The following is a 12,725-nucleotide window of genomic DNA, read 5'->3' on the forward strand; positions in this document are numbered from 1 at the left end:
TGGAGAAGTGAAATGGACAGAGCAGAGGTCTGGGGAATGAAGGCCTGAGTGTGAATGTGAGCTCTGCTGGTGTTTGCTATATGAGTCTTATGGTGCCTTAGTTATCATGCCTTCCCAAGCTCAGTTTCCTCATCTGAAAAATGGGGATAATAATACCTACTTGAAGAGATTTCAATGAGGATTTGAATAAAATGAAATAATGCCCACAGCAGTGCTTGGCACCCAGACCACACTCAGAAAAATTTCCTTCCTTCCTTCCTGACATGTTAAAACTCTCCCTGACCTTGAGAGGGACCAGGAGGGAAATCCGCTCCTTCCTGTTTTTATAACCAGGATGGGAACAGCAGCGCTGAATTTCTAGACACACCTGGCCCCTACTGCCAGGTTAATGTTTCCCACACTTCCTTACTCTTCCCTAATGAGGAGCTTAAGCAGGCTGGGTGCCCTGGGAAGAGTGAATGGCAGCAGGATACCCAAACAGCTGAGCGAGCACATCTATAACATGAAGAAGTGTTTTATAGATTCACTGAGAAGGGCTATGGAGGCCTCCCCTCCTGCACAAATCCCCACACGTCTGATGTGGCAGCTGGCAAATCAAAGGAGCGGCCAAAGGAGCTTACACTGCACCAATCAGAACCAGGGCTCTGGCCCCCTTTTGCTTTGTGTGTCAGGCACTGCATATGATTTCATTTGGAAAATGTGTTCCAAGCCTTTAAAATAAGTTTGCATAACCACCGGCCCACGTCCTTGAGGGTATTTTAAGAGTGTAGGAAGCGGGAGTGGCAGAGGGACTTTCCTGCAGAAATTCTGTATCACCCTCAGACATCCTGGGTTCTCCCCAGCCAGCTTCCTGGAGGCTGACCCACCCTCATGGCAGCCTGAGATGCTCTGAGGATACCGCAAAGGCAGATGTTGCGTGGATCTGGCCCTGTCTCAAGGCCCATGACTCACCAGGATGACTGAGCCTCCCTAGTAGATAATGCAGTTCTCAGAGGACTCCAGAAAGCCAAGAAAAACACCTCAAGGCCTGGACACTTCCAGGACTTTCCCTGGTACCTCACTAGAAATGTAAACCCCATTAGCCCACGGTGGGCCTCAGAGATGGAGCAGATGGGACCGGCCAGTGTTGGGAAACAGGGGGTGTGGGGTAGGGGATGGAGGAAAGATGCTCTGAGGCAGGTGGGTCAAGGCCTTGGCAATGCGTTAGCTGAGGCGGCCGTCAGAGGGTCTTGGATGATAATCCACACTTTGTGACAGAACTGCTGATTTTTTGGCCCAGCTCAGAGCTAGTGCTCTTTTCTACCGTGACAATTAAGTAAGCAATAAAGAATCTGTAACTGGGCCACCAGAGCCTTTAACTGAGAAGGCAGAGTAGCAAGGGTTGGAGGATGAGTTGTGGAGCAATAGCTTGGCGCAGCTTGGCGTTAGGCAGCCCTCGGTTCAAATCCCCACTCTGCCAGTGACCTTGAGAAAGTTTCTCGGTCTCTTCAGGCTCAGGTGTTTTCATTCATAAAAGGAGAATATGGTTGTTGTGAGAATGAATGGCGACAGTCTATATCTATACAAAAAAGGCCCTTTGGGATTGACATATACCCACTACTGTATTTACAAGAGATAACCAGCAAGGTCCTAACGTATAGCACAGGGAGCTCTGCTTAATGTTCTGTAATAACCTAAATGGGAAAAGAATTTCAGAAAGAAGGGATATATGTTCATGTATAACTGAATCACTTTGCTGTACCCCTGAAACTAACACAACACTGTAAATCAACTATATAAAATAAATATAAAATATATAATAAATATATTTATATTTAATATAATTTAATAAATAATAATAATTTAATAAATAATATATATTTATATTATATATAAATATATAAATATATTATATATATTTATATATAAAATATATATCCAATATAAAATAAAAATTTTTTTTAAAAAGACTATCTTTCAAAAATAAAGGTGAAAAATGTTACCATACATACTTAGGTAGAATTCAGAGTTTTACCATTATTTTTTTAAAAACAAAAAGTAAAAATTAAATAGACATTTTAACAAAAAATAAATTTTAAAAACTAGGGGGAAAAGGGCATAGCATCATGTCTGGTGTAACGTATCTACCTAATAAATGATTACAAATATGCTTTTGTAATTCGTCCAATTCTGACTTAGGTCCGGCACAGCAGAGCTCTCACTTTGTTTCTAGTGGGAGTTTTCTCATCTCATTTCAACATTTCACCATGTTTCCATTTTGCCACCCTGCCTAGTCCTCTTAGGACCTACATCCTTTCCCTGAACCGCAGCCTAGGCCTCTGAGAACCACCCTAATCCAGCTGCTCACAAGGACTTTCACATTTTAGCCACATTGATTCACTGTGACAGCGCTTCACCCACATATGGCAATACAACCATACTCTGTCTTGGACACGTCCATCATCACATACTGATTGTCTGAACTGGGGCCAGATATCATGGTATCTGTTGCCCATCCGCCCCAGAAGCTCATCACTTACCCAAGAGTAGTGCTTCCCTATTAGGTAGATGCAGACACAGGTCTGGTTCCCCTTCCTATGAGCCAGCCATACCTCCAAAGATTGTAGATACATGATGTGGTGAACTCAAGGAGGTGTGTGATAATGCTTGGAGCTGGTCACAGTAGAATTTCTAGCCCCACCCCTTTGTCACATTGATCCCTAGGGCTTCTTTCTGCTCTAAAATTGTATGATGGATGACTCTATTGCCTAGGTTACAAAAGCACCAGCGGACAAACCACACCTACTTAATTCTCTCCTCTCTCATCCAGCTTTGGTTAACAAGCTCTGGGGGGAGAGGGGTAACTGAATGAAATGCTCTAGGTATGCTGAAGGTAAGGTGAAGTGATGTAGTGGTGCCAGAAGAAGTTATGCAACCAGTTGGGTTGCCACAGTCAAAAAAGATTCTCAAGGAAAGCAGAAATATGTAGAGGATATGTTCCTAGCCATCATTCATTCATCCATCCATTCATTCATCAAGCCAGCCAGCCAGCCGGCCAGCCACCAAATATGCATCAAGTATTTGCCAGACTACTTGTGAAAGGGATGCAAAGGTGAATAAAACAAGATGTCTGCCCCCAAGAAGCTCACACATTGTCTAGGATAATGACAATGCAGTGTGGCAACTCTGTGACACAGGAATCTGCAAGTTCCGTGGCAGCACTGAGGATGGACCACTCATTCAGATCAGGGTGGGGGTGGGTAGGTGGCAGCAGCAGGAAGAGATCCCAGAATAGATGACTTAAGCTGGAACTTCAAAGATGAGCAGGAGCTGGCCAAGTAGAAGGCACATAGTAATGACAGCCTCCGCAGAGGCACACAGGTGTGTGAGAGCATGATGTATTCAAGGATCCAGGGGGAGGTCGATACAGTGATGAGAAAGGGGTTTGCTTTTAGTGAGGAGCAGCAGGAGATGAGTCTAGAGCGGCAGGCAGGGGTCAGATCAGGAAAGGAAGGCTGCATGTTGAGCTGAGGAAGTTCAACTTTATTCCATGGGCTGGGCTGTGAGGAGACACTGGCTTAAGGACCTCTAAAAGTGACTAGGGTGGCAATGCGACAGGGCACAGGAGTGAACAGCTATTGGTTTTTGTCTGGGCCGCATCCAAGTGTCCTCTCTTAGAGTTTCAAGCTTCCCTTCGGGGAATCTCCCATTGTGTGCAGTTGTCTTGGTTGGAAGATGTACCCTGATGCAGTGCAGAAGTTCGGTAAATGTTTATTGCTGTATCAGTTACCCCATTTTAGAGATGGGACACAGTAGAGAGTGTAGTCTGGTGATCTCCATGTCTATCTTACTCTTTTTTTTGTATTCCCAGTGCTTGACACATAGTAGGTGCTCAATAGTTATTGAGTGAATGAATAAACAACAACAAATGGGAGGCATACCCTCACTAAAAACATCATGTGAATGCGTTAACTTTAGTGGCCTTTGCTCTCCCATCCATAGAATGACTCCTACTGCCCAAGTGGATCTCCATTAGATCTGGGGGATGGGGGATGGGGCAGACTCTTAGACCTGAAAGAGGACCACTGCTCTGTGTCAGGGTTGTGACTCTTACACTTGGATGCCCCACGCCAGGACAGTAAACAACATCCCCATCAATTAATGCTGAGTTGCATTAATCAGATGCTAGGACACAGAACCAGAAGGAAGGTGAACTGACCTAGACTGTTTATACCAGTTGCATTATCTTCAACTTTAATCTTTGCTGGGCTGTGGAGAGGAGAGAAGAGGGGAGGAGGGGGGAGATGGGCAAGAAAATAGTGCCTGACACATGTTAGGGGTTCAAAGATATGTGACTAACTTCCCACCTAGCTAGGGTAAGGTCTCAGTCAATGACAGCTTACATTACTCAGTGCTGCTTATCACGACCCTACAAGTAGGCATTCTTACTCTCATGTTAGAGCTGAGGAAACGATCGATTTTCTTAAGGCCACATAGCTTATAAGAAGGAAATTCCACATCTGAACCCAGGTCTGTCTGACACCAAAGTCCATGCCCTCTCCCCTCCACCTGACTGCTTCTGTGAAAAGGCAAACAGCACTGGGCACGTACAGAGTACAGCTGGGTTGACACAATGGGTGCAGGAGTTGAAGAGGACCGCGTGTATCAGGGACAGCAAAAGCAGCCATACCCCCTCTGGTGTTGGCAAAATGATGAATTCCAGCATGAGACAGCCAGGTTCCTTCCTCCAAAGGCCATGTTTCACTGAGGTCCATGCTTGCAGCAAGTCTCTTGTATGTGCAGCTCTCTGATCAAAGGGAATCTCCTGAAATAAATAATGAGCATGAAAAAATGGAGATAAATGACTACTGATGCTCTCCTGGAAAGGGGACACTTTCTTGAAGGAAAGTGGTTAGTTTCTAGTTTATTATGTTTCTTTAACATGCAAAGACTGTTGTCAATATTCGGGCATTCCAAGACATGGAAACAACCGAAATGTCCATTGATGGGTGAATGGATAAAGAAGATGTGGTACACGTATATACAATGGAAGACTACTCAGCCATAAAAAAAGAATGAAATAATGCCATTTGTAGCAACATGGATGCAATTAGAGATTATCATACTAAGTGAAGTAAGTCAGAAAGAGAAAGACAAATACCATATGATATCACATATATGTGGAATCTAAAAAATGACACAAATGAACGTATCTACAAAGCAGAAACAGACTCACAGACATAGAGAACAGAGCTGTGGTTGCCCAGGGTGTGGGGATGGACTGGGAGTTTGGGATTAGTCGATGCAAACTATTACATATAGAATATAAAACAGATAAACAACAAGGTCCTACAGTATAGCACAGGGAACTATATTCAATCTCCTGGGATAAACCATAATAGAAAAGAGTATTTTAAAATGTATATATATGTATAACTGAGTCACTTTGCTGTATAGCAGAAATTAACACAACATTGTAAATCAACTATACTTCAATAAAAAATAAAAGATTCAGGCATGGTCTGAGTGTGAGATCTTCCGACAAGGCTGGCTATTCAGGTCTACACACCATGACCCCCTTCTTCATTCAGTTAACAAATGTTTATGGAGCAACTATTGCAGGCCAGGCTTTGAGCAAGGAACTTACTGTGTATAGTCCTGCATGCTTTATAGAATCCTAGAATTTCAGAGTAGGGTATCAATTTCATAAAAAAATAAATAGCTATATATTTCTATATAGGCCTAAAAAACAGACTGGAAAAATTGAACTAAAATTTTGAGGTAGTTCCCATTGTATTGGAAATATGAATTATTTTTATTTTCTTTACAACTTTCTGCATTTTCCATAATAAATATGCATTACTTTTATAATCTGAAAAAAGTATATAATACATTTTAAGGAAAATCCCAGGGCTGAGAAGGACCATGAAGACCAATTTTCCACTTCCTCTTGAAAACCATGATAGAAAGTCCATGTCAGGAGGATTCTCGTTTTTCCATAAAAAGGACGCCTCACTGGCTGCCTCCAAGAAGTCCAGCCTGGGAATCTCTACCTGTAAACTGTATCTGGGAAGGTTACAACTCATGGCCAAACTTCTGCCTACATTACAAAGAGACTTCATAACCCTTCATAATGCATAACAGGTCCTCCAAAGGACGTGGCTGAATAACTGAACATGATTGATTGACCTAATCTGTGAATGCAGCCAGAGGGACATCCAGCAGGGGAGAAATCCTATCAGCCTAATTATGATGGGCATCCAGTTATCAATGGTTGTAATCAGAGCAGCTGGCTTGATTTCGTCTCAAGAATGCTGTTCGCTCTGCATGTTCCTGCACTGCCCGTCCAACTGTAGACAAGGCAGTGTACTGCACTTTATTGGGTCCCGGCTCACTAGGGATTTGTGTTCAAGGCAAGCACCCAAAACTTTTAGAGGGAAATTCTAGACCAGAATGGGTATAGCACAATTCCATAGGGAAAACACTGGACTTAACAATAAATCCAGATTTCAGCCCTGACTCTTGCACTAACTGGGTGACTTAGGGCAAACACATTTATGCTCTCAGGGCTTAATTTCCTCAACTTCAAATGAAGGAATTAGGACTAGATGATGTCAAAGATCTGTACAGTCTTCCAGGACTTACAGTCTATAATAATATGTTTCTACATACAAAGATGACCTATCCAACCACATTAGTAGGCCAAGAAAGCTGTGTTATTTGTCCATTAGCAAATTGAGACATCAGCCTCAGCATGGGAGAGGTGGCTGATTGAGGCTAGAGGTAGTCTGCAATTGGAATAAGACATGTTCTCTGTGCAGAACTAAAAACATGTCTGGAATAGAAATCCAAACCTGGGCCATGATCTTACTGCTATCGTCATTTAATCAAATGAATTAAATAGTCAACATCTTATATCTTTACCAATTATGAAATAATAACAATAATACTACATCCTTAAAAAGCAACATTTATTTACCATACACTAGTCACTCAAAACCATTTTATTAATCCTTGCAGTACCCTTGAGAAGTGAGTTGGAGATTCTAGTAACTTTGTTTGACAAAAATAGAGCTTTACTGCTACAGTAATCAAGACAATATGGTACTGGCAGAAAAACAGAAATATAGATCAATGGAACAGGATAGAAAGCCCAGAGATAAACCCATGTACCTATGGTCACCTGATCTATGACAAAGGAGGCAAGGATATACAATGGAGGAAAAGACAGTCTCTTCAATAAGTGGTGCTGGGAAAACTGGACAGCTACATGTAAAAGAATAAAATTAGAACACTCCCTTAGCACCATACACAGAAATAAACTCAAAATGGATTAGAGACCTAAATGTAAGACTGGACACTATAAAACTCTTAGAGGAAAACATAGGAAGAACACTCTTTGACATAAATCACAGCAAGATCTTTTTTGATCCACCTCCTAGAGTAATGGAAATAAAACCAAAAATAAACAAATGGGACCTAATGAAACTTCAAAGCTTTTGCAAACAAAGGAAACCATAAACAAGATGAAAAGCCAACCCTCAGAATGGGAGAAATTATTTGCAAATGAATCAATGGACAAAGGATTAATCTCCAAAATATATAAACAGTTCATGCAGCTCAATATTAAAAAAACAAACAACCCAATCCAAAAATGGACAGAAGACCTAAATAGACATTTCTCCAAAGAAGACATTCAGATGGCCAAGAGGCACATGAAAAGCTGCTCCACATCACTAATTATTAGAGAAATGCAAATCAAAACTACAATGAGGTATCACCTCACACCAGTCAGAATGGCCATCATCAGAAAATCTATAAACAACAAATGCTGGAGAGGGTGTGGAGAAAAGGGAACCCTCTTGCACTGTTGGTGGGAATGTAATTCAGCCACTATGGAGAACAGTATGGAGGTTCCTTAAAAAACTAAAAATAGAATTACCATATGACCCAGCAATCCCACTACTGGGCATATACCCAGAGAAAACCATAATTCAAAACCACACATGCACACCAGTGTTCATTGCAGCACTATTTACAATAGCCAGGTCATGGAAGCAACCTAAAAGCCCATTGACAGACGAATGGATAAAGAAGATGTGGTACATATATACAATGGAGTATTACTCAGCCATAAAAAGCAACGAAATTGGGTCTTTTGTAGAGACGTGGATGGACCTAGAGACTGTCATACAAGAGTGAAGTAAGAAAGAGAAAAACAAATCGTATATTAACACATACATGTGGAATCTAGAAAAATGGTACAGATGAACCAGTTTGCAAGGCAGAAATAGAGACACAGATGTAGAGAACAAGCGTATGGACACCAAGAGGGGAAAGGGGGTGGGGTGGGATGAACTGGGAGATTGAGGTTGACATAAATATGCTAATGTGTATAAAATAGATAACTAATAAAAATCTGCTGTATAAAAAATAAGTAAATTAAATTAATTTTTTTAAAAAATAGAGCTTTACTTAATCATTGGAGAAGAGAGTGGTTTTCAAAGTAGATTCTCCATCCCACTTGGCCCAGTGGTCTTGACACTCACTGGCCCCCAGGAAACAGATTCACAACGTGATATCTTCTAGATGTGTGAGGTTAGGCCCTCACACCCATACATTTTATTTTATTAAGCTGAACTACATAGGTTCATGTTGAGTGTTTTATTGACTTCTACTCAAAAACCCTGCTGGTTTCTCTGATGCTTGAATTTCACACCTCGGCTTGGGAAAGTCAAGCACAAAATGTGAAATGAATTGCATCAAACACAAGTATTTCAAGGAAGACTGATCAATCACATCTGTTACTGAAACTCTAACACCATCACGTCAGTCACAAGAAGCCCCAGAGTGGCTCATGAAACTCTGGAGGCTAGAAAATATTTTCCAGACTTCTGGCCATATAAAACAACTTATTCAGAGTTTTCTATAAAATTTTAACCTCTATCCAAGTCAAAATTCTATCAAAGACTAAGTCCATGAAAAAGAAAATAAAAGGCAAAAAGAAAATTATGCAGCCATAGGAATAAGAAGTGAGGAAATAGTTTTGTCTAAAATAGCACATGGCAGCTCAAACAATAATATATACAATAAGGTGGGGTTGATGGAATGAGTGGGAAAGTCTACTGAAAACTTAATAGTTGTAACTCTGACTTTGAGAAGCATTTTTTCAAAGAGATATTTATAGTCCATGTTTATTGATGTATTATTCACGATAGCCAAGATATGGAAACAACCTAAGTGTCTTGTCACTGGATGAATAGATAAAGATGTGGAATATATATATACAATGGAATATTATTCAGCCATGAGAAAGAAAGATATCCTGCCATTTACAACAACATGGATGAACCTGGAGGGCATTATGCTAAGTGAAATAAGTCAGACAGGAAAAGACAAATACTGCATGGTATCATGTACATGTGAAATCTAAAAAGAAAAGAAAAGTGGAGCTAATAGAAATAGAGAGTAGAAAAGTGGTTGCCAAGGGAAAGGTTAGTATAAGGGTAGAAACATTCAACTCTAAGATGAACAAGGTCTGAAGATCTAATGTATAACACAGTGACCAGAGTTGATATCACTGTGCTGTATAATAGAAACTTTTTAAAAGAGTGTAATTTAAATGTTCTCACCAAAAGAAAAAAAAGATAAATATGTGAGATGATGGATGTATTAACTAGATGAGAGAATCATTTCACAATGTATATGTATATCAAATCATCATGATGTACACTTTAAATATCTGACAATGTTATTTGTCAATTACACCTCAATAAAACTGAAAAAAAAATAAATAGCAAAAAAAAAAAAAAAGTGGAGTGGGGAGAGAGAGAAAGAGAAGAACTAAGCCACCTGCAGAGTGGGACACTGGGATCTATGGAATACTGGCATAATATGAACACATAATTGATATTTAACAAGTACTGGTTGATTGAATGAATGAATAAATGATAATGGCCAGTGTGGGTAAGGACCCTAGTCAGCTATTACATCCCATTAAGCTCCCAAAGGAGACCTGTCTACCCTAAGAGAGAGTATGAGGCCAGATGGACATTTGGACTTAAGGAGTTTAGCCTTTGGTCTCCCTGACCACCAGAACTCTTTTGGGATCCACCTCTAGAACTGCTTAAACCAGAAACTGTTTATTTTTTATTTATTTATTTATTTTTCTGGGCATGCCATGAAGCTTGTGGGATCTTAGTTCCCCAACCAGGGATTGAATTCGGGCCCTAGCAGTGAAATCACCGGGTTCCAGCCACTGGACTGCCAGGGAATTCCCTGGTCATCCTTGATTAACTGATTACATCTCACATCAAATCAATCACCAAGCTTTGTCCAGTTTAACTTTCAAATATCTCAAGGATGCAACTCCCCTCTGCTTTCATTGTCTCATCCTTAGCTCAGCCACCATCCCTTCACACTGAGACACGGCAATGACTTCAGTGGGTCCTGGTCTTTCTTACATCCAACCCTTTCTCCACACTTTGTTGTAATATTTTTAAAACACAAATTTGATCATGTCACTCCTTGATCAAAATAGTCCAATGGTTCATTATTCCCAGGAGAAAGTCTGGACCACTTAACATGGCATAGAAGGCCCAACTATTGCAAAGTATTTGCAGTCCCTGAATTAGCTCCCCTCTCGGTCTTTTGGATATTCAGCCATTCCCGGAGCTGGAGCACGAGTGTTCTTCCTGCCTCACCTTGCAAAATACAACTTATCCTTCACATCTCAGGTCTGGTTACGTGTCCCCCTAGACTGTCCTGTTCTTGCTTCATTACAGCATGTAACACCCTGCACTGTAATTATCTGTAAATATGCCTGTAGAGTATAGTTTGTAGTATACGTATCTAAGAGCAGAGATTCTATTTATTCGTATCCCTAGCATTGGTATAGGGGCTTCTCAAGGTAAGCAAGCACCCAATATGTGTTTGTCGAATGAATGAATATAGTACTGAATGGTGTTGTTTGGCACAAGCATCCCTCAGTTTAACATGTCCCTTTGGAAAGTATTCTCTTTGCAACCTCACCCCCCTCCTCTGCTCCTTCGGCAATTTCTCCACCTAAAACCTGCACCCTGTCTGCCTCTGTTTCCTGGCCTTATTCTGACCTTCTCATCCGGTCTAACTGGCTGAGATTATCCCATTTATGCTCCCACTTCAGTGTGCATACTGGCTCCTCTGCCCAGCATGCCCCTGAAGCCCCTGCCCATCATATACCTGCCTCCCTCCCCAAGACTGGGATGCAACTACACTTCTGATTATCCACAGGAGATACCTGCCCACCTAATGCAGCCAAGTCATACCTAGACCTCTAAACAATAACCTCCATGGTCATTTCTGGAGTGGGAGTGGGGGGGCTTAATCTGGAAATACAATTCAGAAAAACCCTATCCATACTTTGATTCTGCCTTAACTGCCATAATACAGCTCCATTAGTAGAGAAGAGATGAATTAACTAGAAGTGCCATGCTTAGAGAATCGGATGGCATATTCCATCATCCAGGCATTCAAGCAGCCATGGGTTCTAAAGAATAGGAACACCCTCATAGCAAGCAGGTCCACTTGCTGATATCTTATAGTATAAATCAAGATATGCATGAAAGTATGTATAGATATAAATATATTAAATGAATTCATTCATTCATTTGATAAATATTTACTTGGTGTCTCCTATGTACAAGTCACTGTGCTAAGTGCTTGGGATAGAAAAGGATAAATACAGCCCTTCCTTCAAAGAGTTTTCAACCTTGTAGGGGAGACAAATATATGGACATATTATTACAGAACAATGTACTAAGTGCAAGCTTAGAGGCATGCACAAAGTAAAGCAAAGATCTGTAAATAATAGAATCTGGAAATTAGATGGGATCTTAGGACCTTTAGTCTAACCCTTGCCTTATGCATGACTCTCCAGTATATGTCTATGCAGTCTGTACTTCAATACCCAGTGAGAAGGACCTCACTTTCTCCCCAGGCAGCCCACTGTATTTGTGAACTCTTCAGTCAAGCAATTCATTTTAAAATTTTCGACAAAATATTGATATTCACCAACAGCCCTCAGTGCTGCTGAGCCATTCTAGAGGCTCCTGCCCCTTGTTCTGTTCTTCAAAGGCTGCTTGAAGGTGAGATACTCTTCCAGGAATATCAAGATTTTACCCCATTTTAATACTCTCCAAGCAGATCTGGACCTTATTCTTCAGTGAGTCAGGAATCAGAAGGAACTTTCCATCTTGGTTATGAGTAGGGGGTATAAATCTATCTGGTCACAGAAACAAACTAAATGACTAAATTGAAGCACAAGAAGGAAGAGGTCACAAGATGGGATCTTCCTTCTCAACTAGGAATTTCTAGCTAAGATCTCTATTATCTAGGATCTAGGTGTCTGAGTCAAGATGGGGTGCTATGACAAAGTACCACAGACTGTGTGGCTTATAAACAACAGAAATGTATTTCTCACAGTTCTTGAGGCTGGAAGTCTGGGATTAAGGTACCAGCATGGTCAGGTTCTGGAGGGACTCTCTTCCATTTCAGACTACTGACTTATTGTATCCTCACATGGCAGAAGGAGAGCTAGAGAGCTCTCTGTGGGGGTCCCTCTTAAAAGGGCGCTAATCCCATGCATGAGAGCTCCACCCTTATGATCTAAGTTCTTGCCAAAGGCTCCACTTCCTAAGACAATCGCATTGGGGGTTAGGACTTCAACATACAGATTTTAAGGGAACACAAACTTTCAGTCCTTTGCA

The 12,725-nt window shown here is 41.1% G+C and overlaps 1 protein-coding gene and 1 long non-coding RNA gene across 2 annotated transcripts in view; one reads left to right on the top strand and one right to left on the bottom strand.

The window, feature by feature from the left end:
* AMOTL1 (angiomotin like 1) overlaps positions 1 to 12,725 on the bottom strand; it is a 173,033-nt gene that overhangs the window by 137,879 nt on the left and 22,429 nt on the right. The window contains exon 5 of the mRNA XM_060018092.1: positions 4,591 to 4,804. Coding sequence (XP_059874075.1) covers positions 4,591 to 4,804 — 214 coding nt within the window. The remainder of the gene's footprint in view (positions 1 to 4,590; positions 4,805 to 12,725) is intronic.
* LOC132429595 (uncharacterized) overlaps positions 1 to 12,725 on the top strand; it is a 40,272-nt gene that overhangs the window by 6,831 nt on the left and 20,716 nt on the right. The window lies entirely within an intron of this gene.

Source organism: Delphinus delphis, chromosome 8 (assembly GCF_949987515.2).
Source record: "Delphinus delphis chromosome 8, mDelDel1.2, whole genome shotgun sequence".
Lineage (NCBI taxonomy): Eukaryota > Metazoa > Chordata > Mammalia > Artiodactyla > Delphinidae > Delphinus > Delphinus delphis.